At 38.0% G+C, this 27375-nt stretch overlaps 2 protein-coding genes across 3 annotated transcripts in view; both read left to right on the forward strand.

The window, feature by feature from the left end:
• Window positions 1-252: 252 nt before the first annotated feature.
• LOC125237565 (MAM and LDL-receptor class A domain-containing protein 1-like) lies at window positions 253-12623 on the forward strand. 2 transcript variants are annotated; one of them, XM_048144692.1, is made up of 10 exons: window positions 253-389; window positions 3335-3523; window positions 4746-4904; window positions 5248-5415; window positions 5784-5910; window positions 6391-6556; window positions 7283-7409; window positions 9299-9430; window positions 11285-11662; window positions 12443-12623. In XM_048144692.1, the coding sequence occupies exons 1-10, from the start codon at window positions 338-340 to the stop codon at window positions 12607-12609; spliced, it is 1665 nt and encodes a 554-aa protein (XP_048000649.1). In that variant the 5' UTR covers window positions 253-337; the 3' UTR covers window positions 12610-12623. The 2 variants fall into 2 exon arrangements, with proteins under 2 accessions (XP_048000649.1, XP_048000650.1); XM_048144693.1 differs by lacking the exons at window positions 253-389; window positions 3335-3523 and adding an exon at window positions 4218-4294.
• Window positions 12624-13036: 413 nt separating this feature from the next.
• Window positions 13037-27375, forward strand: part of LOC125237379 (calcium-dependent secretion activator) — a 109104-nt gene continuing 94765 nt past the window's right edge. The window contains 1 exon segment of the mRNA XM_048144393.1: window positions 13037-13535. The gene's annotated coding sequence lies outside the window, so the exon portion shown is untranslated.

Raw genomic sequence — 27375 nt, forward strand, 5'->3', positions numbered from 1 at the left:
AATATGCTGTGCTATTTTACAAGCTTTTATTTACTTTCACTTGTCCCGTTAAATTGTCTGTCTGTAATCAAATCTTGCAAGTTAGAATCCCGGTTTCCGATTGAGCTGAAATTTTCCTATGTAACCTATGTAAATCACGTGACAATGCAATATTATGGTATCATGGAAGTGTCAATGTACTAAACACTGATTGTCCACTCTAAACCGAATAATCTTTGTCCAAATACATTTATAATTTGTAGTAGAAATGTCACAGGACTCAGTCTAGTCCCGATGGTGACGTCGTTAGGATAAAAATAATATATTTATATTAAAATTATTTTTTAGTGTTTACAAAATGACAAAGTTTTTTTATCTGTTTTTGTTATGTTTAGTGCCGATGGAAGCTCGTGAGTATTTTATAATTTTTTTAGATTATTTACTCGACTTAAGAAAAGGTGACTTTATTTTTTAAAATTTTAAATTGTAATTTTAAAATCATCCGCAATTCGTGAGCAAACAGAAAATCTGCTTTCATGACAATTTGTTTTTTTTAACAATTTATTTTCTATGCCGCAAGATAACTACCATTATAAATAAATAAATATTATAGGACATTCTTACACCAATTGACTAGCTGACCCCGCGGAAGGCTTAAGAAGGCTTGTGTTGTAGGTACTCAGTCAACTATATGCATAATATTATGCATATGCAAATACTTATAAATATAGAAAACATCCATGTGATCCATGACTCAGGAACAAATATCTGTGCTCATCACACACATAAATGCCCTTACGAATTCGAACCCAGGACCGCGTCTTAGCAAGCAAAGTGATCGGTCGTTATTATGTTAAGAGTTTACGTAAATTTTATTAGTGATAAGTATTTGAATGTTTCCTATTAGCCAAGATAAAATTTAATTGGTCATGTTTTTGGTAAGTTATCAACTTATCAGGAAAATAAACGAATATCCTACATTTTAACGAAGAGGATAATTCAAATAAATAGTTATTTTTATAAATATTTTTAAGTAGGACTTACAATACCAAACATGGCGCCTAGCTATCAGTGATAAAAATATACCAGAGATTTTTGACTGGCACCACGCCGCGGTGGTTGTTGAGAAAAGCACGTCAGACGCATAAGAAGTACTTCAATTTTTAAAGTGTACCTATAGTATTTCAATTTTTAAAGAGGATAATTGTTAAGATTAGCTTAAAAAACTAAAATAAGAAATTAGGTAGGTAAGGTATAGGGGGACAATTTACTTCCCTGTTTTATATTTTTTACATTATTTAGTAGAGTGTCCAACATACACATACTTTAGCTATATGTTCTAAACCAATAGACGACTCCTAATTCTGCCCCAGAAGATTTAAGTTCCCAATTGGAAGAGGGTATTCCAAAATTAGATTATTGGATGTCTATTAGGTTATTCGCTTCAAACATCGGTGGCAAAACAAAAACAAGCATACGGCCCGCCAGATGGCAAGCAGTCACCATAGCCTATGTCTATTAGCTGATTAAGATAACGATGTGCAATTACAAAACACAAGTTCATCAAAACTGTTGTAGGTAACATTTTTATCGGCCGGACGCTATGCCCTCATGGCTTCCGTCGGATGCCTGCTCGAAAACAGCGGAAAGATTTATAATTGTAATCAATAAAAACAATTTACAATGTCAGTTTGCGGGGAATCTGTGGGAAAATCTGGTATTTTTTTAAAAGACACTATACTTTTTACTTGCGGATAATTAGAGTAGGTACATGTATTTGTTGAAATACGATAACATTAAAAAACATTAATATAATCGCTAATATAGGCAGGAAGCTGGGCGATGTTTATTGGATACTCCTGTCGCAAGCTCTTGTAGATTGTAGATGGACGCTCCAATTGGGCTATAGGCTACTTGACCCTTTTTTAAAGTTTGTCTTATATTATTACTTACTGTCAAATTAACCAAAAAAAATATCACTATATTTTATTATGACTTATAAACCGCAAAAAATATTTTTAAAGAATACTTTTACTTAATCAGGCAAAAACAACATCAGCCATATCATCTACAAGATTTTCTGTGAATGAAGTCATTCAGTGCGAAAACAACTCTTTCTGACACTTTAAGTACGAGGCATAAAGATCAATTATGTCAGTGATTGATTTGACATGAATTTTGAATTAAAAATACGTAATTAGTCATCGTACACATTTAATACCCAAAATCATGAAATATTGGTTTCTTATGTCAAATATCAATCATTTATTAAATATATATTATTATTTATTTTATCAATTATTTATTTATTGTGCCAAATTAGATATGAGTCTAGTAGCCTATTGCGCAGTACACGCGCACCAGCGAGTCATGTCATAAGGCACGCATCACAATAGATCAGAAATGGTCGCAGTGACACATAAGGCGCTATGAAGCCTTACTTAGCCCCTAACAAAGAAGAAGAAAAAGAACGTCAAAATGTATGCTTAATGATCTAAAACCTGTACTGTATACAAAAATAAGCCCTTTAAAAAATAACTTAGATAAGATAAGATAAGATAAGATGTTTATTTGTATAAGTCATGTACATAGGATCTTAAAATTTTACAAATAGCTTCCATGACACCCTGTCAGGGCACACAAATTACTTATATCTAGCTTAATACTAAGTTTCAGGCCATGTAGTTAGTTAATAATTTGGATAGGTGGAATTATTATATAATAATTTTTGGTCATAGCATAATATAATTCGAGTAATACGATTTAGGAATAAATGATTTCAATTAAATTCAAAATATATGTAACAAAAAAAAAACGTTTTTTTTTTTTTGGAAATTTTAAGTTAGGTACTAAAAGGTTTCGTCATTAAAAAACTCCTCCACTGAGTAGTAACATTTGTGTATGAGAAAACTTTTCAATTTCTTATGGAATAAATTGTCATTATTTTCTAATTTGATGTCATCAGGGATTTTGTTAACTATACATAAAAAATGCCTATTCCCACAAAAATCAGTTATTTTTATACAAGCTTTTATTCAACTTGCCTTGTTAGTATGTTAACTAGTGTGCGTTAAAACGTAGAAGCTAAATTTGACCCACTTCCCGGTTTCCAATTGAGCTGAAATTTTGCACACATATGTAAAACACGTGACAATGCAATATATAGTATCATGGAGCTGATCTGATGATGGAGCAGAAAGGTGGTCATAGGAAGGTGAAACGTCGTACCTCATCGAGTAAAGGGTTTTTAGAAAGGTCTAGGAGAGCAGTAGATGACTGTTAAAAGAAAGGTACAGTCGGCGATAAAGGCTTGTGCCAAAAATGAAATTATTGCAAAAAAAATTTTTTTTTTCAGAGTACACCTTCTCCCGCCTAAAGCCGACCAGGTCTTGCGGCAGACCCGAGATCGAACACGGCACCGCGCGTCTAAAACAACGCGGAAGAATGGCGCGATACGAGTGTTACTCTGGCTACCAGCTGGTGGGGGACAAATATGCGACTTGTCTGGGTGGCAAGTGGGATATGCCGAAGCCTGTTTGTGTCCGTAAGTTTTCCTATTAGTCAGCTTTTCTTGAATCGCCTGTTCCAGCGGATATGTCTATTATGTCTTTGTTCTTCAGTAGTTTTAGATACATAGATACATCTAACAACGCGGAAGAATGGCGTGGTATTATAGTATGAATTTTCTGAGATGAAAATTTCGCTTTTGCCCTAATCTGTTAAACAAAGGCCTTTGTTTCTATTATTCGCGGCGGTTAGCTCCCGTTTAAACGGCACGTGCTGTAGTCTCAGTGTAGTCAAAAAGAAACTATCATGATAGCATTAAGGTTCAAAACCATAAAAAGCCGTTTCGGAGATAACACGTTTTGTCATCTTCAAAAAAAGTTACCTGCACACTGCAAACTGTTTAATAAATTTGAACCTTATTGCTATCATGATAGTTGCTTTTCAACTACACTGAGACTTTAGCACGTGCTGTGGAAACGGGAGCTATAACCGCCGCGAATAATATAAACAAAGGCCTTTGTTTAACAGATTAGGGCAAAACCGAATAGTCATCTCAGAAAATTCATACTATATGAGTGTAAGGGTGCGCGCCCACGGGGGACACAGTTGGTCGGCGACTTTCGTATTTGTATGAAAAGTTGCGTGGCCTCGTGTGCGCACTTTCATACTAGGCCATGGTCGCGACAAAAAAGTCGGTGCCAAAAGTTGCCCGTGTGCGAGCTCTCTTACTCTGGCTACCAGCTGGTGGGGGACAATAATGCGACTTGTCTGGGTGGCAAGTGGGATATGCCCAATCCTGTGTGTGTCCGTAACTTTCCCTTCCTTAATTAAGAGTTTATCAAATCGCTTTGTATTTTCTCGATAGTTTTGATTGATGAATGCCGGAGCCTGAGACGTCTGCTGTTATTCAGAAAATTAAAACTCAATCTTACGTACTAAATATCTAAGTAGTACAAGATATGTTGAGATTGAGCTCGGCACCGCGCGTCTAAAACAACGCGGGTGCATGCCGCGGTAAGGATGCTACTCTGGCCACCAGCTGGTGGGGGATAAATATGTGAATTGTCTGTCTGTCTAGTAATTTTTGGTAGTTACTCTTCATTCAATAATGTCATAAGCTGTGATGATCCTAAGACATACAGAATACCCACTCGATGTGACGAGGAGGCTGTACCATCATACCCGAATTTTTGACTGTGAACTTTTCTTCTTTAATCATTTATTTAATGTGGCCCTTAATCGTCATTTCTTCGTTCCAGGTAGCGGCTGCACGATGCCTAAAATAGACAACGCCATCATCCTGCCCACACACAAGAACGCGTGGCTAAACATCTTCTGTCTCCCCGGCTACACAGGCTCTGCTACGCTCTTCTGTGACGGCCAGAAGTGGAATGGAACTGTCCCTGTTTGCGTATCAGGTAAGCTGTCTTCCCATATGTTTTATTTGACGGACGGTTTGGCCTAAGTAGTGCGCAGTGACTCTGTCTGTGCAGTTAATGATTCTGAGATTCCTGAGTTAAAATCTCGAAAAGGCCATTTATTATGCTCATTAGCACATATGTTTCTTACTAAATTATTCAAGCTTGAGCTTCGTGCACCAAAACCGGTCAAATTCTAGTTAATTTGCAGCATAATCAACTTCCAGGCGCATCCCAGGTCCCGAGAGGAGGGAGATGATGTTCGCATTAACCTCCTTCCGCTCTTGATAATCGATTAATATTATTGCAAAAACATTCTAAATATAAAATTTAAAATCAACAGATCCCGCACTGGTCGAGCTATCTTGTGACTTCGAGAGCCCTTCTCTCTGTGGTTGGACGCAAGACTCACGCCACGACTTTGACTGGACGAGAATCAATAAGAAAACGCCGAGTTCCTTCCTGTTTACTGGGCCAGCGTATGATCATACCTTCGGGGAAGGAAAGCAAGGTAAGAGAGAGGTTTTCGTCGATCCATAAGATCTTGTCCTACTACGTCCAAAAGAGAAATAAAATACTAGAGTCAGCGAAAACACTAGACCCTGCTCATAGTTGTGTATTCCTGCCAGTAAGAGGGTTCCCAGGGCTCAACGAGGGTGTGGAGAGTTGTGTCCCTGTCCGGCAACACTCTTATGGCAGATATGGCTAAGGGACAGTGGGATCTTCGGTGGAAAGGGTCTCTGGATAGACAATGGATGAGGTATTTGTAAACTTAGTTTGACAGAGCGCAGAAAAAGTGGTGTCCAGCCAGAGTCAACATGTATTTTAACCGCTTTTAAATTTATGCTAAGTTTGAGCCAAGTATATCTTAACTTCCAGGTTACTACATGTACATCGAAAGCTCATCTAAGGCTGAGAACGACACGGCCCGTCTCATCTCTCCCGTGTACGCTGGGGGCTTGGAGAAGAATGGCTGTTTCTCGTTCTTTTACCATATGTATGGCAGGTACGATTATTCGAATTCCTTATTTCTTGATTCAACTATCTAAGAAACAATCGGCATAAGGCTGCTTGGCCACCGATGGGCTTGGGATTTTTTATGATCAATACTTATTGCAGCTTATATCATCAGACATATACTTGCTAATAGCATTTATTCAGCTAATTTTCACGTGTTTTTAGTATTCACGCTGCATGTTTCGGAGAGCCCAAAGCGAAATAATGATCACGAAGCTCATCAAAAAAAAATTAAGGGACCTCCGTATGACCTGGCCTTCTATCTCATAAAAAAACAAAGGCCAAGATTTTTCAAAACGAATTTTCTAGTAGTAGTAGAAAATTTCTACTACTTTTTCCGTATGAGAACACTACCGAGTATAGAGTATTCTTATACGTATATTCGTTTATATATAGTATATCTTAAACTTCGGATGCTCCTTATTTTTTCCACCTGTATAGCTAATTCATGTGTTACTTGTTTTTCCAGATCCATAGGCGGTCTCCGCGTATACCAAATACCTGAAAACCAGAAGGATCAGGTCCTGGACGAGGAGACGAGAGAACAGTACCTCCTGTTCGAAAAGTGGGGGAACCAGGGGGATGAGTGGTTCAGAAACGTGTCGTACCTTAAGGACGTTTCTGATAATTTCCAGGTTAGTACAAACAGTTTCTTAAAAGTCTGTAACGTATAAATCTTTTATGGTTTGTTTTTTTTATTATTCTCCCTTGTGGTGACTAATTTAGAATTCTACCACCCACTTTCCTCTCGTGGGTGGGAAGCCACTTGCTACAGTTTCATTTTCTTTCAATCCCTCTAATTTCTAATCAACGATTTTTATGGACAATATTAAATTTAAAACAAAAACAGTCATTGAGAGCTTCAACGATTTTTGGCGCCCAACGTGGGGCTAAATTTCCTATATACTGTGATATTTTGGAATGGGACCGTAAGCACACCTCGGACACTGGCGATCAAATATATGAAAGAGGCGCGTTCCTAGCACACAATCTAAGCTAGTGTAGGTGAACGCGTACTATGTTTGTATGAGTGTAATATGACAGGTCGACTGTTCGCGTTTTTGACAGGCGGTAACTGTGAGGTAACCGAGAGGGGGTGGGTGGCACTTTCAGCGGGGAGCGGGAGTGGCCATACTGTACGATAGTACTCTTTATTATACTGTGCCGTAAGCAAGAGTACAACCGTTCAACCTCCGTAGCGTATAGGGATACGAGATAACGAGGATAGGGATAAGGAGGGCGTTATGGCTCTTCTGTATTGGTGCGACACAGCAACTGTCTGTACGTCAGCAACGTATTGTTTGCCACAGAGTGTTGTACTCTCAGAACTCTTGGCCTATAACTATTAAACTGATTTGCAGATAGTAATCGAGGGTATCCGAGGCACGAGCTTCACCAGTGACATCGCCATCGACGACGTAGCCATCCTGTCGGGTCCCCAATGTGAGCAGGCTTTCGCTTCCGCCGTCACCCCTGCTGAAGATATTCGTAAGTGTTATTTCAGATTACATATATTTTTATACATAATCAACTTTAAAGTAGAATGGATTTACCCGAGTTTAAAGTTAAGCGACACATATTAACTCTAATCATAGATAGTTAAAACTTTAAGAGTTTTTAATGATTTACGGTTATTTTCATTAGACTTATATTGACCGGGATATAGACCGTGATTACCTTTTTGATTTTTGGGAGCTCGACAAAAATCGAAAAGGTAATCACGGTCTATATCCCGGTCAATATAAGTCTAGTTAAAACTTTGTTGCATAAAAATATCAAAAGTTTTCGATTGTTATTAAAAAATCGTGACCAAAAATTTATCCGTATAGTTTTAGCTTCCCTGTTGCCTACTGAATAGGGTAAGGGCGATTCTCAGAGATGACGTTCGGTGCCTGATTTCGGTGCCGATTTTTATTTACTACTTTTTTGATATGTCAGTCAATTTACTAAAATCTAGCCTAAATATAAAAAATATTGGTGGTGGAGGCCTCCATTAGAACCTTATAGTTTTTGAGAAATCATAAATTTTAAAATCACCGAAATTATGTATGGGCACTGTAATCAATTTGCACCACCGAATTCATTTATTTACACATTAGTCCACATTTCAACTTTATTTATAACTTATTATTCAATTTATTGATATTTTCATTTTAATTCGATGACAGTTTATGTAAAAAGGTTAATAATAGCGCAATTTTACTAAGTTTAACATGATAATATCCTGATCATTATCTAGTAGTGAATTTTGTACCCATAGTACGACTATATTTGCTTACAAACATAGTTTTATGTTTTTATAAAGTATATCCTACTCTTTAAGTATGAAATTATAGAATATAATGTTCAATAGACCAGTTTACAACGTGGCGATCGAAGTCGGTGGCCAATTTTTTTGATATCGGTGGTCAAAAAATCCACCGAAACCACGGAAATCAACACCACTGATATCAAATTTTATCGCTTTTTGGAGATAACTGCAATAGCATGCATGATACAGAGGAGGTGTCATAATGACGAAATAACATCCTTTCAAGGATTCATAAGTATCTTGCATAACGACAAATGCATTAAAACTGTGGGAGTAAATTGAACCACCGAATCTTAAAAAACATGAGACCAAACCCACCGAATGACTGAGAAACCTTTACAAAGTCCCCTTTATAAAACGGTACCGCATCTCTTCTACTCTGAATGGTTAAAACACAGCTAAAACATACTATAATTGTGCCACTGCCTCCCTGATCTATTAATTTGTAAGAGTACCGTCATGTTTAAAAAATTACACCGAAATCAGTCACTAGCCCGGGACACATCGTAAATGTGTCTTTACTCGATGAGTTTAGCTAACATATTATTTTTATGTAGAAAATATGATAGGCTAACTAATACCTTATACGTGAATATCTATAACAACTGCGAACAACAACTCGATCTTGAGTTATGATTTTTTGTTTTGCAAATTCTGGGTGCGGGACACGTCCACCGAAGGTCATTTTTCACCTTTAATATTTTATTACTTATATTATACAAATGATAAATAAATAATTTTATAGTGTACCAAATAGAACAGAGGCTAAATATTATGCCTGAATTAATTCAGATTTTTAGAACAGTCCGTTCTGGCGTTTTTTGCCCCGGACACGTAAAAACGCGCCTCCTGAGAACTGCCCGTAAGCTAGATATCTCTTAGCATGCAATTCTCGGTCCTTCTTGGCAAGTCGCATCTAAAATGTATATATTAGCTAGCTTTTAAGTTTGTATTATTATGTATGTCGTTGTCTGAGGACCCGCAACACAAGCCTTCTCGAGCTTACCGTGGGACTTAGTCAATCTGTGCAAGAATGTCCTATAATATTTATTTATTTCCTTTACAGCGGATTCCTGCGCCGGCCGCTGCTCGGAGCAGTTTACCCCTCACCGAGGCTGCGGTTGCAGCACAAGCTGCATCAGCGACAGTGACTGCTGTGCTGATTTTCTTGACGTCTGCGTTTTTAACTCGGACGTTGGTGAGTTGAGTGGTTACTTACAAACAAAGATTTGTTCTATTTTCTATTGTCGCGTTACTTGCTCTTAAAGCTCGGCCACACTTGCGCGTTTTGAGAGCGTGGGCGGACCTGCGCGCTCAAGGTATACCAGAGGCGTATGTCACTTTGGTACAGGACATGTATAACGGGATTCTCACACAAATCAAAAGCCCCGCTGGACTGAGTAGCCCATTTCGTGTCGGAGTAGGTGTACATCAGGGGTCAGCACTTAGCCCGCTGCTCTTCAATCTGTCAATGGATTATATAACACGCAGTATCCAGGCGCCAACCCCCTGGTGCATATTATATGCCGATGACATAGTGCTTATCACCAAACGCGCCTCTGAATTGCAGGAATCTCTAGACAAGTGGTTTAAAGAGATCGAGCGCCATGGTCTGCGCATCAGTAGAACGAAAACTGAGTATATGGAGTGTGATTTTGAAGGCACGGAAGACGTCAACTGCGACATACGCATAGAAGATATGATACTGCCCAAAGTGTCGCACTTCAAATATCTCGGTTCAGTTGTGACGACAAATGCAAGCGTGGATCATGACGTCACCCATCGAATTAATTCAGCGTGGTTAAAGTGGAGATCCTTGTCCGGCGTTCTGTGCGACCCCAAAATGCCAATAAAGACAAAAGGGAAAATATATAAAACCGCCGTCAGACCCGCAATGATGTATGGAGCTGAATGCTGGACCGCTAAGAAAGTGCATGAGCAAAAACTCCACGTGGCGGAAATGAAAATGCTTAGGTGGGCCGGCGGTGTCACGCGGCTGGATAGAATCCGCAATGAATACGTACGTGGTTCATTCAAAGTAGCACCTATTACCGAAAAACTCAAAGAGAGTAGAATGAGGTGGTATGGTCATGTTATGCGAAGGGACGAAAACTACACAGTGAGGAAGGCTATGAACATCCCAAGCAACACTACAGGACCAGGCAGAAGACCGGCAACCTGGTGGTCCAATGTCGAGAGAGATATGCGGACACAAAACCTGACCACAAAGACAACCCAGGATAGATTGTCCTGGCGCCGACGTACGAGGAGGCCCGACCCCAGCTGAACTGGGAAATGGGCTGGACAAAGAAGAAAGAGAGCGTGGGCGGAGCGTTAGCGGAGTGTCAGCGGAGCGCATTGATAGCGGTGCGCCGGACGAACGCTGTTGTTGCGCCCAGCGGACGCCGGCGGGAACTAACGAGCGCGGATTGCGAGCGGAACGCCCGCGTTCGTTCGGCGCACCGCTATCATTATGTTCCGCTATCAAAGCGCTTTATGTGTGGCGGAGGCTTTACAAAAGTTCTTGTAAGTATACGTAAAACGACAGTTTGACGCCCCACGTTGGGCGCCAGTCTGCGGTTACGTACCCTTACAAATGCAGGAGGACGTAACGCAACACTGTAACGATTCCGGTCTGTCCTAGTAGAAGGTAAATGCTTGCTTAGCTGATGGTCCTGGGTTCGAATCCTGGCAAGGACATTTCTTGTATTGGACGGAAACTTGTTCCCGAATCATAAATGTCTACTATTTAATTAAGTACTTACTTCATATTGTACGTATCGTTGTCTGAGTACCCACAACATAAGCCTTCTTGAGCTTACCGTGGGGGTTTTGTCCTATAATATTTATTTATTTTGTACAGATTGTTTTGATTTATAGCACCTTAGCAACAGGTTTGTTAAAGATGAACTATTTTCCTATTTTTTGAGTGTTGAGATGGTGCCTGATTAAAATTACAAAGAAGACAATCCTACATCGACAATCGCGAAAAAAAAAATATGGCAATAGTGATTAGTAATCCTTTACTAATTTCTTGTTCTATCCGTTACAGGTAAATACGACGACGACACAACAGTAATAACTCCATCAGACGCGCCAAGAACAGAAAAACTTATATTCACTACCATCCCTACCACTACTACTACCACTACCCCTAAACCTAGTACCACAACCACTACCACTACCCCTAAACCTACTACACCAAAACCTAAACCTACAACTAGTAAACCTACTACAAAACGCCCTAGACCCACAACTATACAAAGAATTGAAGCAACACATACACCTGTAATCACAGTAAAGACTACGGTTAAAGTGACGAAGGCGGTTACTACTACTGCAAGGGGAATAACTGCAGAGGTACGGAGAGACGTGGATAGAGCGACGCATGCTAGTGAATCTAAGAAGATTGTGCAAGATAAATCAAAAGGTATGTACTTGTTGACTTCAGCGACCGTCGACCATGACTTTGAGAACTAAGTATTTTTCACTTTTGCGATTCTAAACATGTCTACAAAGGTCTACATCTTCTAGAGCCACTAGTAGAGTTTATGCGGAAAAATAAGAGAAGTAGGATGTATGGGTTTCCATAATTTATACTTCTTTTATTTTAAGTAAGCCACCGACAGTTTCATAGTACTTCGGTGTGTTTTCTAATTTATGCAATTTTACTTACCTTTGAATATTATGTTAAGCTTTATCTATACATATGTCAAGCCTTTACCTGGCATATTTAGATACTATTTTCTCAACGATTGCAAACACTATAAAACTCCCGTGAGACTCATACATATTTAAAAATATTTTAAGCGGGTTACTCACGTATTAAGTCGATATAGCGTTCGACATGTTTCGGTTCAATTTCGAGAACCTTTCTTAAGAGTAGCGACACCCCGCCTTTACATGTCGAGAGCGCGACATGTAAAGGCGGGGTGTCGCTACTCTTGAGAAAGGTTCTCGAAATTGAACCGAAACATGTCGAACGCTATATCGACTTAATACGTGAGTAACCCGCTTAAAATATTTTTAAATATGATTGCAAACACATACAAGTTACATACGCCTAACCTCAATACGGTTAACATTTTTGGCGCCCAACGTGGGACTGGCACCATCTGCATAAACGACATATTAAGTGCTTAAAAGATTTATAGGATTAATATAATACGAACGTTAATAATATACATTTTTAAACGTTCCTCTTTTTCAGGAGCCAGCGCAGCAGCAGGCGTTATAACACTACTTATCTTCTGCGTGCTAATCGTGGGCGCTGCGTTAGCGGCGCGGAGCGCGCGCGGCCGCGCGGCTATCGCGCGGATACGCGGGCGCGCGTCGAGCGACCCGGAGGTGCGGTATCTCACCAGTGACCATGATTAAACGATTAGAAGAGATATCCGTTTCATTTCTCATCCCTGAGGTTCCCTGTTCCCTATGCCAAAGGTCAACACTCCCACCTACATACTTAGTGAACTTGGTAGAAGTGGCGCAATATTATTCCATGCACACTAATAAATACAGCTAAAAGAGAGAAGAAAAATCTTAACCTGACAGTACAGTATATATTACCAACTTCTAGTTTAGAATTAATGAAGAAATACGGCAAGAAGGATTGCGTTACGACGCCCCTTCTTACTCTCTATCACGGTGTATAGTATGGAGCTACTTAACTACATCATTCCCTTGAATTACTTATAACAGGCACATCAGGTACGCTTTGACATGATCAAAATGCAATAAAAGCAGCTGAAAGTTACATTCGTTCTTACGTTTGGGCTTCGATGCATTTTGTTTGGACGGAGTGATGCAATTTTTAAAATAATAAATGCGAACAGACCTAGTAACTATTTTTATTCGTCATTTGTTAAAAACACATCATGCAAAACATGTTAGGTCTTGAATAACTTACTTAAATTATAAGCAACTCAACATTAACAAGTCAAAAAGTTAGGGAAACACATAAATTCTGCATAAAACGAAACGCACCCAGCTTTACTCACAACTCTGGTAACCCGTCACAAATATGGCAACACCGAAGCGCGGGAACACTCAAACCGTGACCTCCTTTCCTACCCCGTCGCCCCAAAGTCGGCACGAGGGCGCAGCCACGATACCTTATCGTATCGACCCGCCCGCCGCCATTAGCACGCATGCGCAAAAATATGCGGAATAATCTGACGTTTCAGCCAGTACCACGGCCAAAATCCACACGACCTGTAAATAAAACTGTAAATATTCCAAATTTAAATAAGTGACTGTGATTCGAATGTTTTCAAAAATCGAAGTTTTTGGTGATTTCTGAACGGGTGAGTTCCTAATTTGAAATGCGATATTTTTTTAATTCGATTAAAAGAGTTTTTTCTGTTTATGTAACGTGCCAAATTGGATTTCTTTGGCTTTATTCTTATAATAGTACCTACTTTTAAGCCTTCTTGGAGGTTTTATGTAACTAATATACTATGTGTGTTTATATTGTTATCCTTATATTCGTATTAAGTTTTATTTTGTGTTGGTAACGCGTACGATACGCTGTTTCGATAAAAACTTAATTTGTTTTGTGCCAAGGCCTTCTCGGTAATAAAAACCTAGGTCTTTCCGTGCTTGTCCTTAGTAAAACATTGTTTTCAGGCTGAAATATTTATCTGAAACCTAGTTAAAGCTTAGTTACTGAAAGGTTTTCGTAACAAAGAATCTAAAAATAGTTTTGTGTTGGGCAAGAAAATGTTTGAGTGAGGCATTTGAATTATTTATAAGTTTTTTGATCTGAATCTGATAGGGATATTAGAGATGGAGAAATGAAAGGTTCTATCATCATAATGTTATTAGGTTAACGATATTTTAAAAGTTAGATGATGGATAGTATATAATTATGTATATACCATCCTTTATGTTAAGTTAGCCCCTCATATAGGCAAATATGTAGTTATTTGTTTTACAAGGGGACAAAGTTGTTTAACCGCACGTGCCAATTATTTATACCCGAGCAAGCGAAAGGTTCCAAAATTGAACCGCGAACGTAGCGAGTGGTTAAGAATGTGGAATCTTGAGCGTTGCGGGCAAATAATCGTTTTCCCGACTGGAATTTCTTAAGAGGGCAGATAGTGAAATCGCAACCGAGCGCTTAATCATACCGTGTGTGGTATCATATTAAAGAGCTTTCCGAGTAGTTTACAAATATATAACATAATGGACTTTTTCTACTTGGTCTAACAAAATATGAGAAAATGTCCAGAAGTGGCAATAATTGTGACGGAGAAGGCTCGTTTTCAAAAAAATGCCAAAAATATATATTATAATAGAAATTTATGATCACTAAGGCATAAGAGCAATTTTAGTAAACGTTGCAGATTAATTTTGTACGAAAATAACTCCGATGTGATGTAGATTTTCAAAGAAATTGTCACATAATTTTAGGTAATTTCTGAAAAAAATTGAATTCGTCTTAGGTTGTTTACTCTTTTTAAAAACCTTATAATAAAAATGTAGTCTGAGAAGTTTGTAGCACAGGATATACGTATTATAAATTTACCAGTTTCAGTATTCCAAATTGTCCAAATTTTACAAATAAGATCGACTAATCCAGCACTATACGCGGGTTTTCCTAAACGTGCATCATAGAAAAATTCATAATTAATTTAATGAGTTACTTTTCTAAAATCCAGTCTGATAAGTATCAAGATAATAAGATGCTCTAATTGAAATTTGAATTAAATATATCTATTAGATAACGGAAAGTGTAGTATTTCACCAACTAAAACTATCAATTTTACATTATTTTGACGTTTTTCTTGAAAGCAGCCTTAATCTTACAATTACAACCGTATGTCCATGTAGGGTTATCACCACAGCCAAAAATGACCGAATTTGATAATTTTATTTTTTATTTAATCTAACATTTATCTATTTATAATCTACTCGGCAGCACTTATATAACGCTATTAGTAAAACTATTTTAACCAGAAAATTGTTCGAAACCATTCCTAGGAGAACAAAATAACTAGGTACTAATAGAAATATTCAAAACTAGCTGTTGTCCGCAGCTTCGCTCGCGCTAAATTCGAAAATTAGCCTATGTCACTCTCCATCCCTTCAACTATCTCCACTTAAAAAATCACTTCAATTCGTCGCTCCATTTTGCCGTGAAAGACGGACAAACAAACAGACACACACACACTTTCCCATTTATAATATTAGTATAAGTAAGTATGGATTAGTATGGAATAATATATGTATAACAATAACTCCTTATCACTGTCATATTAATATTTTATATTGTTAACGTGATGAGGGTCATCTCAAGAACTACGTTGACCCATAATTCAATTATTTGACCGAAACCAGGGGCGGCTCACTCCGCGATTCTATCGCCGCGCTACAAGTACATCCTAGCGGCCGCGAGTTCGCGGCCTACTCAGGGGTGGCGTGCGTTCTCACGGAATGCACGTTCGCACTTTCTATTGTTATTTTACGTCGCGAGGTTTTTTTAAGCGATGTCCGCGTGTGGAATAGCTAATAATACTTAGTTAAATAGACATATTGAAAAACTTAAATACCACAGGACATTCTTACACAGATCTACTACTGATTAAGTCCCACGGAAAAGTTCAATAAGGCTTGTGATGTTTTAACTTGAACAAAAATATATAAATACAGTATATATAAGTACCTAGAAAGTACCCAAGACTTGAATATAATAGTATAACATTTTATGTGAGTATTAATTCGTTTGAATCCATTGGTAACCCTATCACCGGACGCCGCGCACGTGCGGCTCGTTTCTTTGTAAGAATTTTGTAGGTATTTAAAGAGGCGGCATTTCGTGAACATCAAAGCAGTGGGCCTTCTGTACTTGTACTATTATATATTCTGTGCCGAAACTGTAAGGTCATTGTAGACAAGGAAAACATACGGGAACATGTAATTGTCTATACAGGGTGGTTGAGAAAACTTGACTTATTTGGGCCATTTTTTCAAAGTTGTCCACCCCATTTTTTTTTTATTTTGAATTTTTTATGTGGTTTCCACAGAATCGCGAGCTCTTTCAATCCTAATAGGAGAAAAAAAGTGTCCCAAAGTTTTTTCCCCATTCCGTTACCATGTTTTCAACTTTTCATACATTTTGTATGGCGGTAACGGAATGGAAGGTTTGAAAATAGTATGGAAATCTTGGGACATTTTTTTCCCTATCAGTATCGAAAGACCTCACGATTCTGAATATGAATCGACAACTTTGAAAGAAAAAAATGGCCCAAGACAATGACATGACAACGAATGCATACCTACTTATCATTTATCGGTATGCGTGAGGCTTCCGTCACGCTCTGATAAATTGATAAGGAGTGACTAACGCTTTTATCTACCGCGGGAAACGTTACATATGTAACAAGGGCCCTAGAGAGCATCTAGTGGCCTTGGTAGACTAGTTGTTACCATGATACTGAAGCAGTGCTCAGTAGTAAAACTATACGGAGTGAAATCGTTTTCACTGGCAGTATTGCTACTTTGATTTTGTGACCATTACGTCGAACGAAACATCGAAAAAAACATTGGTTGTTTTTATTTTATGTTTATTTTTATTTCATATCCAAAACATACAAACCATCATCCAAATCCACAGCGCAGGCTTCGTCAAACGCGTAGGTACAAAATAGCATCCGCAACAAACTTCGTCGAAACTACATCACTAATACGAGTAATCCACCACATTCGTAGAGTCGTACACTCATAAGTAGGGTCGGATCACTCCGCGATTCTGTCGCCGCGCTACACGTACATGTCGGCGGCCGCGAGTTCGCGGCCCATTCAGTGGTGACGACCTTCGCGCGGCACAATAAAATTCAATGTCGCCTGCTCGCGTGCGGTCCGTTTGTTAATGTAGGTAAGAATTTAGAATGGCGGCATTTTGTGAACATCAAAGGAGTGAGCCTTCTGTACTTGTACTATTATTACCTATATATCCTGTGCTCATAAATATCATCCCAATTATTCATAATTAATCTCTATCTACCTTAATGACATTTTCATTAATAACAAAAATATTGCATTCGAAGCAGAGTTTATGACCAAAACACAAAAATGAAGTTTCTACGAAAGCCACATATATAAATCGGAATATTATCTGCGTCCTACTTTTCTCATTATTTTCATCTAACGAGAAGCACATAGCCAAACAAAAGCGAAAAATACCAAAAGGTCATTCGTGGGTTCCGTACAAAGAACAATAGTAGAGCCACCTCTAATAGGACATTTTGACGTTTGAACAGTTTGATTGAATACATTACTTTGTAGAAAAGAGGGCAATCTGGGGGCCGATTTTTGAGTCTCACGCGTTTGAATTCAGAAAATTGTCACTGAAAATAATAGGCAATTCACCGTTATCAACCGGTATTTTAGTGACAGTGAGACTCAAAAATCGGCCCCCTGTACTGAAAACCGTCGTAAGATACAAGTGCTAAAAGGAAATTCGTAACTCATATCGATTTAAAACACTCCGGTCGTGTTTTAATTTATCACCACTCGTTTCGAACGTCTTTTTCGCACTTGAATCGCTACCACGATTTAGATTTCTATTTTTTTTACCCAATAGCTCACAAAACCACTAAATTACTAGAATATTTTCACATTCTGCAGAATAAATGCAAATATGAAGACAATAGTTTTTAAATCAACGATAACAATAGTCTATCTAAAAGGTCAAAGTGGAGACCTTTCTAGAAAATAATGAGACGGGTTTCTCGAAACCTTTTCAGTAGGCGTAGCGTAGTCTCTTCATATTAAATCTGATATTTGATAACTGTACAGGCTAAAATATTATTTTCCCCTCACTAGCTCGGAAACACGTGTTTTGTCCTTTAATACCAGCGCGTAAAAACGCATTTTATCCACTAGTGGGTAAAGTAATCTGACCTTGAATAAAATCAAATTAACTGTTTTAAAATTGATAAAAGTAGGTGAATCTAGTAATAAAGATGATTTATCACCTGTGGAACTACTGGAAGCAGTGATAAACGCATTTTTTGCGTTGTAGTTTCCTCGCTATAGTGAGGGGAAAAGTTTTGTGTTACACTCGGGTGCAAATGTATTTTACTTCTCGTGTGTTAAAAAACTCGTAAGTTCAGGATTCTATTCTCGAACCACTCGCTTCGCTCGTGGTTCAACTATAGAATCCTTTCACTTGCTCGTTTTTCAATTCCACACTCGGCGTTAAAATACAACTTTACACCCTTGTATAACAAATAACTATTTTCCGTAATTTTGGTTCAAATAAACTTGGACACAAAACACAAACTATTGTCACAGTATAATAAAGAGTACCATCGTACAGTATGACCACTCCTGCTCCCCGCTGAAAGTGCCGCCCACACCCTCTCGGTTACTTCAGTTACCGCCTGTCAAAAACGCGAACAGTCGACGTGTCATATCTCTCTCATACAAGCATGGTACGCGTTCACCTACACGAGCTTAGAATGTGTGCTAGGAACGCGCCTCTTTCATATATTTGATCGACAGTGTCCGAGATGTGCTACTTATTGTCTTCGGACTCTTCGGTTAGCGCGATAATCAGTGCGTTTTCACATTATCCGATCCAATATCACAATATCCTATAGAGGTATTCAAGGCGTCATCTTTGATATAATTGCTACTTGTGACACAAGTGGCAATTATATTAAAGATGACGCCTTGAATACCTCTATAGGATATCGGTCGGATGTGAAAACCCTCTAAGTACCTACTCATGAAATAAAATGTCCCCTTTCTAGGTGTTATCCCAAATTTTGCGACATTTTGCCAAAAACCGATAAAAATATTGGCCATCCTGTATACTCAAGAAAATGAAACTAGGATTTTTTTCTTATCATCGATCGTTAGAAGTCATTTTGCCAGTCAGTCAGTATTTAAGACATAAAAACTGCATTCAAAAATTAAAGACATGTAAAAAAGCCATACACAACCAGGAAATAAGCTTGATAAAAAAATGTTGTTATTTTCTCCGAAAACTCATATTCATGTTAGCCACATGATGGATGACATTATCCTCTAATAAAATGAATGTCACTTTTTAACGCGCAATTGAAAGCTGTCAAGACAAGTAGACAAAAAGCAGCGATTTTAATACGAGAGAGGGAGCGAGTTTTAATTGGGCCATTTTTTCAAAGTTGTCCAATTTTTTATAACATGAGTATTTTTTACGCGATCCTTACTCAGATCAGAATCGCGAGGTCTTTCGATCCTGATAGGAGAAAAGAAATGTCCCAAGATTTCCATAAATTTTTCAAACCTTCCATTCCGTTACCGCCATACAAAATGTATGAAAAACTGGTAACGGAATGGGAAAAAAATCTTGCGACACTTTTTTTCTCCTCTTAGGATTGAAAAAGCTCGCGATTCTGAGTGAAAATCACATTTAAAATTTCCAAATAAAAAAACCGGCCAAGAGCGTGTCGGGCCACGCTCAGTGTAGGGTTCCGTAGTTTTCCGTATTTTTCTCAAAAACTACTGAACCTATCAAGTTCAAAAGAATTTTCCTAGAAAGTCTTTATAAAGTTCTACTTTTGTGATTTTTTTCATATTTTTTGAACATATGGTTCAAAAGTTAGAGGGGGGGGGACGCACTTTTTTTCCTTTAGGAGCGATTATTTCCGAAAATATTAATATTATCAAAAAACGATCTTAGTAAACCCTTATTCATTTTTAAATACCTATCCAACAATATATCACACGTTGGGGTTCAAATGAAAAAAAAAATCAGCCCCCACTTTACATGTATGGGGGGTACCCTAATAAAACATTTTTTCCCATTTTTTATTTTTGCACTTTGTCGGCGTGATTGATATACATATTGGTACCAAATTTCAGCTTTCTAGTGCTAACGGTTACTGAGATTATCCGCGGACGGACGGACGGACGGACGGACAGACAGACATGGCGAAACTATAAGGGTTCCTAGTTGACTACGGAACCCTAAAAAGTGGGGTGGACAACTTTGAAAAAATGGCCCGAATAACACTTGCACCCTCTGTCCTATTAAAATCATAATTTTGGACGGCAAAGCAAGAAAATTCTAGAGGAATTCGGGACCATCTATTTATGTCATATCATAAGTCAAAAATTCAACCATCTTAAGTGTTGAAAATGTTGTCGCGTATGTTGTGAGATTAGGGTGCGCGCACACGGGCAACTGTTGCCGGCGACTTTTTTGTCGCGACCATAGCCTAGTATGAAAGTGCGCACACGAGGCGACGCAACTTTTAATACAAATACGGAAGTCGCCGAGCAACTGTTGCCTCCGTGTGCGCTGGCCCTTAGTATACAGGGTGTTATTTTTATTTATTTTATTTGTTAGGAAAACATACGGGTGAAGTTACAATCAGGATTATAATAAATAGAAACAAGGAGCCAATAACAAGTTTCCACAGATAGGAACCGGCTATATTTAAAGAGGTGATTATATTATAGGTACTTAGGTGTTTTAAAAAAAGAAATTAAATTAAATTTTTAAATTTTAAATTATTTATTCAATAAAAGTGAACAGTTTACATAAAACTTTCCGCCAAACTGTAGAACAGTTTGTTGGCAGAATACTCCCTTTCATCACATTTACTGTTGTTTCTTAACCTTAGGTGCTAAAGTGTTAGTACAAGTTACAAACATAGTTAGTTACTTAATACTAATTACTAAATTATTTTGTTTTTTTTTCTCTTTATTTTTACATATTAGCACAAGCCCCGACGCAAAAACGACGGGGTGTTATAAGTTTGACGTGTCTGTCTGTGTGTGTGTCTGTCTGTAGCATCGTAGCTCCCGAACGGATGAACCGATTTAGATTTAGTTTTATTTTGTCTGAAAGCTGAGTCGGGAGTGTTCTTAGCCATGTTTCATGAAAATCGGTCTACTATGTCGCGGTCGGGGTTTTTTTTTTCAAAATTTTTAATTTTGTGGTTAGGTTATTTTCAAACCCAGTCCGATGGTATTATCGGGAAAAGATTGCCGGTTAAAAAACACACCCTGTATTGTAGAAACAACAGCTAGGTCAGGTCGTAATCCCACTTCTGAGTTTTACCACGCTTTCAGGAAACTTTTAAATCCCAGGGCTACCGTTCGGTTACCCCATTTGGACTAATTGCTGTGCTTAATTCAATTACTTACATGACTTCACATTCTCACTTAGAGTACTCAGGACTGAATAGCGTCATGGGGATACCATAACTATTTAAACTTTAAACGTGTGCGTGTGGATTGAGTGAGCACCTTCCGAAAATAAAATAAAATATGCTGATCATTTAGTAAAAGTTCTAAAACAATTGTAAAACGAATCTCTGAATTTGTAAAAAGATAAATCAAAACATACAGTCATTAACATGTGCTCACTCAGTTCTCACAAACTACCAACGAAAACAGTGAATGTATTCATTTAACATATAATATTTATATACTAACATTTAGTAAAAAATATGCCAACTTACCTCTATAAATTTTAACAACAATCCACACGCACACACTTTAAACATGTAAAACCACAAAATTAAAATTTTGAAAAAACCTCCGACATAATGGATCGATTTTCATTAAACATGGCTAAGAACACTCCCGATTAACTCAGCTTTCAAACAAAAAACCTAAATCTAAATCGGTTCATCCGTTCGGGAGCTACGATGCCACAGACAGACACACACACAGGCAGACAGACAGACAGACAGACACGTTAAACTTATAACACCCCGTCGTTTTTGCGTCGGGGGTTTGAAAAGACGTGATATCATAACATAACCGGACTATTTTCTCTACCGTAGCTCTACAAAAAAAAATACGGTAGAGTTGTGCCTGCTCGTTCACTGAAAAGATCGCTCTTAACTTAGTACGATCTTCGAAGTGTACTAGTTCGTTCTTTTAGGACATTTAGTACAGTAGTACACCGAGAGAGCGAGAGACAAATTGTGCATATGGCGTACCGAGCGCTGATCGGCCGTTTTCGCGCGCTCTCGGTCCGAGTCAGTCGGTTTTCGTTCGGTTGCGGTCGGATCACACGGATCGCTTTGCTGTCATTGTCACTCCTCGGCTCTTCGCTCTTTCGCTCCCATTCTGTTGCGCGTGTGTGAGTGTACTAAATGTACTAGAAAGTAGAATCATTTGGGAGCAGTTCGGTCTAGTGTAACAGAACAAGCGTCTATGACGAGGAAATTGACTCGTTATTACATATAAAACTTACGGCGAATCAACTTTTCCTTGACCAACTTTTTGGTGCATATTTCCTTTGGGATTTCATTGGATATTTTGACAAATAATATCTTTGAAGCTTTATCACATGTTTAGTCACGTCTTCACTCATAAAATTCACTGTTATTCTATGCAAAACAGGTTGGAAAAACATATTTATCAACAAACTACGTTCACATGGATGAAATACTGACACTGACAGTTGTCAGCTGCGTAGCGTTCCGATATTATGTCTTGATTTCAATCACAGGTCATGAAAGTTGATAATGATTAGTAGTATACTTTCTGGATGTGTTTAATGTAGCATTTAGAAACAAAAATGATATTTTACTGCGTATTTGATCTACAAAACTAACTAAAACCCTTTAACAAAAAAATATCTGCATACCTATACTAACCGCAATACATAACTCTTCGTTGCTAACTAGGTATCAATAAAATTATTCCTATATCACTTTGGAACACGTGCAGTCATGCAGATGTTACTATTGAGAAGCAAAAACGTACGTGCTGAGCTGTCTTGGACATTAATGCCTAAGGCGTACGACTTAGTAAACAAAACAGTTATGACCTTTTTCTTATGCATGTAATTTAGCGGCTATCCATTGTTACTTGTCGCTCTTTTGTAGCCGTTTTGTCGCTCTTTTGTCGCTCTTTTGTCGCTTAATTGTCGCTCAATTGTCGCTCAATTGTCGCTTTTTTGTCGCCAAATTCTGTCGCCATTTGAATCTATAAAAGGGTCGGAGGGAGCCGACGCGCGTCATTCTTAAAATATCTACAAGACTAACAGTGTCTCTGGCTTTCGTGTGTTACTGGTGAGTGAAGTTGTTCTGCTATTATTTCTCTGTTTGTTTTTACTTGGAAATTATTCTAAGTGATTGTAAACTTTGAAATTGTGTCTCTGTTTGATTGTGCGGGGACAATATCGTCGTACAGTTGAACCTAGACCTGTGGTGGAATTGCTTTACCGTCAGTTGTGGGGTTATTTTAGTGTTCTATTTATAGTGTAGTGTTACATTTAAATTGTTGTGTATAGTGAAGTTTTCTGTGCTTTGTTTCATGAGTGCCGTCAAGCAATACAAAGACTGGGTCGATGTATGGCTGGTGCTTGGAGATAAGTCTGTGTTTGGTTTTGTAGGGAGTAATTCTTGCAAAACTAAGCTTAGATTATAGCACGTAAAGGAAACTTCACTCGTTTGTTTAGTTGGTCAGTAAAATTGAATTTAGTAATTTTCTATGGGGTTATTTTGTGAAAGTTATAAGCCAGATCATTGTTTGTGACAGACTGTTGTCCGGCTAGGCGCTTCTTCCTTACGGTGTCAAATAAGAGGCGTTTAGGGGTCTTTTTGTTCCAAGTGGAGGCTTGGGCGTCTTTATTTACTTACAAAAGGCGTATTTTCTCACCGGTCTCAAAGAGTCCAACTGTTAGATGGAAGTGAGGACTTTCACGATTGACGAAAGACATTAGGAGTAATCCTTGCTCACTGAAGTCGGCAGTATTTGAGGCTGGGGTCCTATATATATATATATTTATTTACTCGGTGCTCTGGTCCATGCTGGCGTTGGTCGCTGGGGATTTCGGTTGTGATTGATCCATATCTAAGTAAAGTTTGATCGCAGCTGGGTCTCCCATGTGGCTGGTACTGGTGTGTCCTAGAATACTGGATATATACACGGATAGGGCGATCTACTCTCTGCTACCCTAGCCTGCGGGCAAAAGCAGAGGGGGGGATCATAACTCAAGCCTATAGGTTGCCTATCTCAGCTTCGCTGGCTGAACTGTACAGCTTATGGTAGGGATACACTTGTGCATATTTTGAACACAAGATCTATGGTAAGTGATGGTCTGTGTTTCAGATATGCTAGAGTAGGGAAAACGATAGGACTAGGGTAAAGTCACACACTATTTCTATGAAAGTAGAGTTCTTTTATGATTGGTCTTGGAATATAATTGGTCAACGTGTATTGTGGAGAAATAATTTAACTACTACTATTTATATGGGTTAAATGGACTTTAAATGTGGTGTTTACTATCTTAAAATATGTGGTAAAACTGGTAATTTATAAAATCTCTTAATACTTAATTTATTTGAGTGAAATTAATTATTATGGTAGCAATTTCTGATCTTTCGGTGTGGCTGCGGGACACTTAGTGTTGCTAACTAGTTTTTCAAGGTAAATTCTATCAAATTGGCTAGGGAAACAAACTGTCTTTGGAATAAAAGGATTTGTTTGTTATAGGGCCCAGTGGCATGCGAGCGCCGTCCACTGATGGAAAGTCTAAAGCTTAGAAAAGTTTGACTTACTTATTTCTTATAAAAGTTAGCAACTGCTCGGTGTTTCGATAAAACATTAGAAAGATCGAGAAGTTATGGTCTATTAGCAGTATTGGGGAACGGGGGGTTTAGCTAGGGACAAGAAACAAAACAAAAAGGGGGTTAGTTTGTAGATAGATAGCCCTTCAGGCTTACTTGCTTAGGATCCTGATAAAGTGGTTTGATCAGGTCAGGGGTCCTATTCCACATCGCAAGTTCGTACCCAAATCAGGACCACTAATAAGGCGTAGTGGATGATTAACAAAATATTTTTTAATATTTATTTCATGTATGTTTCACTCACTAACTTTTATTCTAAAAATTTCTTCATTACGTCATTAACTTTCTCACATATAACTTTCTAGGCCTAAATCTGATAAAATACTCTTCTATAACACTATATTATTATGCTACAATAACCTTTATTCTTCTTTAAAATATAAATAAGTAAAAATTTTAAATATTAGTCAAAAATACAGCTGATACTCATTAAAGGATCTAGGTTATCGCGGTTCACATCGAAGGGTTCTACTTATTCACGCTAGACGATCACAAGGCCAAATTTACGGGGTATTTTAAAAGGGGGGTTAGCTATACTGTTGGTTAGTCAAGTAAGTAAGTAAATAAGTAAGGTGAGCGGAGGTTTAGTTACATTTGGTTCCGTGACCAAGGGATCTAAGATCTGCTCTGTAGAACACATCTTGGATACCAAGGTTTATAAATAAATAATAGGAATTAGCCTTACCAGGCTACATTTGTTGTTGTGAAAATGAGTGGGTGTGCTGTATTTCTGACTTATTTCATCTCTAAATAAAACTCATATACCTAATATTTTTATTCAATCGCTATTTCATAAAAACAAAAATAACTTTATTGTTAGTAAACACGTCTGTAGTATTTTCTTCCATTGTTAATTCTTGACGCGTTCCGGGAGAGGTCATGCATCGATGCGGAGTCGATTGTATGTTCATTTCCTACCTCTGGATTCTGAAAAAATAAAATAATAAAATTAAAGTAGCGTAGTAAACTAAGACAAAATCGATTTCTAGGAAATTAGCTCATAATCGTAGTGGTTGAACTAAACATCGTCCCGATTAGGCCATTTGATTTGCATTGCTACGTAGCAATTGTTGGCATTGGCGCATCTTGACGTTCCCTTGCGCCTGTGCGTAGTACTATTATTTATTCTGTGTCTTAATGTATGTTTTATGGCTGTTGTATAGGCGGGGCTAGTACGTAAAATACTAGGTACTTATAGAAAAAATATTCATGTACCTAAAATAAAAGAAGGCGCGGAGCTGTAGTAGTTTAGAAGAGTTTCCCACCTAGTAATCGGAATTGGAAACATAAGTGTGTACACTATGTATAATAGCAATAGAATTTCATGTCAAAACAAATTGTGCTCTATCGGCCTAGTACATTTTCATAGCAGGTTCTGCCATCTTCAGGGCTATTTTGAAAGCTTTACATCACGTTTGCGCTTTACATTGGAGATCGGATAGCTTCGATGCTGTCTTATATAGTCCATGAACACTCTCTGATGTTATGTATGTTCCTGGAAGACGTCTGTTATACAGAATTTCATTTATAGGCAGGATAACTACAGTCTAGATGTAAGGTTATTTTCCTAAAATAATCTAGGATACCTAAGCCCTAGATTTAAGACCTAGTAATACAAGAAGATAGGCTCTAGTCTAATGGCTATGGGGGCGCGATTATTCGTTGTCGCGCTGAAGTACAATATTATATGGGGCGTCCCGCCATTTTTCTATGAATGCTGAATAGCTACACGCATGTGATACTATGACAAGTACATCCTTCGATGGATGGTTTGTTTGCATTTCAGTTGTAACTCTATAATATACGTATTGTCTCACAGGATTTCATACATCATACAATAAATTGACAAAGTCTTTTTACTGAATATTTTCACTATGAGAACAAATGTCTGTCTGTTAGGTTATACGTATTAATCATGTTAGGACTAATTTAGTTCATTAGCTTATAAGTCATCATATATTTTCATATTACATCCGTAGTAAACAAGCATACGTCCCTCTTGATGGTGAGAGGTCACTGTAGCCTATATCTGCCAATTATTTCAATAAATTAAATGCACAGTGCTAATTTCAACTTTCTATAAGTATATATTTTTGCTATAGTACAAACAAGTATGTATGTATGAACAATATTTTCAACTGGTACACATGACATGTTATCTCACTTAGATTGTGTACACAGCTTTTATACGGAACCTTACACTGTCGCAATATTTCACGGATCAGGCATATGCCAACATACATATTTTATTAGTTAAGTTAAATAGCTACACAATCGTCACCAGATTTCCTACGAAATTACCAGCATCTGGGAGGTCGTACCTCGCCATACCTTAACTCCACCACTGCTTGATCATTGTCACAATTGCTTAAATAATTTCATGAAAATTGATTGAAATTTGTAATATTCCTGTTAAGTAGGCATAGATAATAAGCACTATTATCATTATAAAACCATATTTCACTGAGGTTCAGAAAAAGTATGTAGTATGTGGTACGCATTAAGTATGTAAACTTACCTAACATGACCGGCGTCGGCGCAGAATTGTCTGTCGTTT

This window comes from Leguminivora glycinivorella, chromosome 21 (genome assembly GCF_023078275.1).
Source record: "Leguminivora glycinivorella isolate SPB_JAAS2020 chromosome 21, LegGlyc_1.1, whole genome shotgun sequence".
Classification (NCBI taxonomy): domain Eukaryota; kingdom Metazoa; phylum Arthropoda; class Insecta; order Lepidoptera; family Tortricidae; genus Leguminivora; species Leguminivora glycinivorella.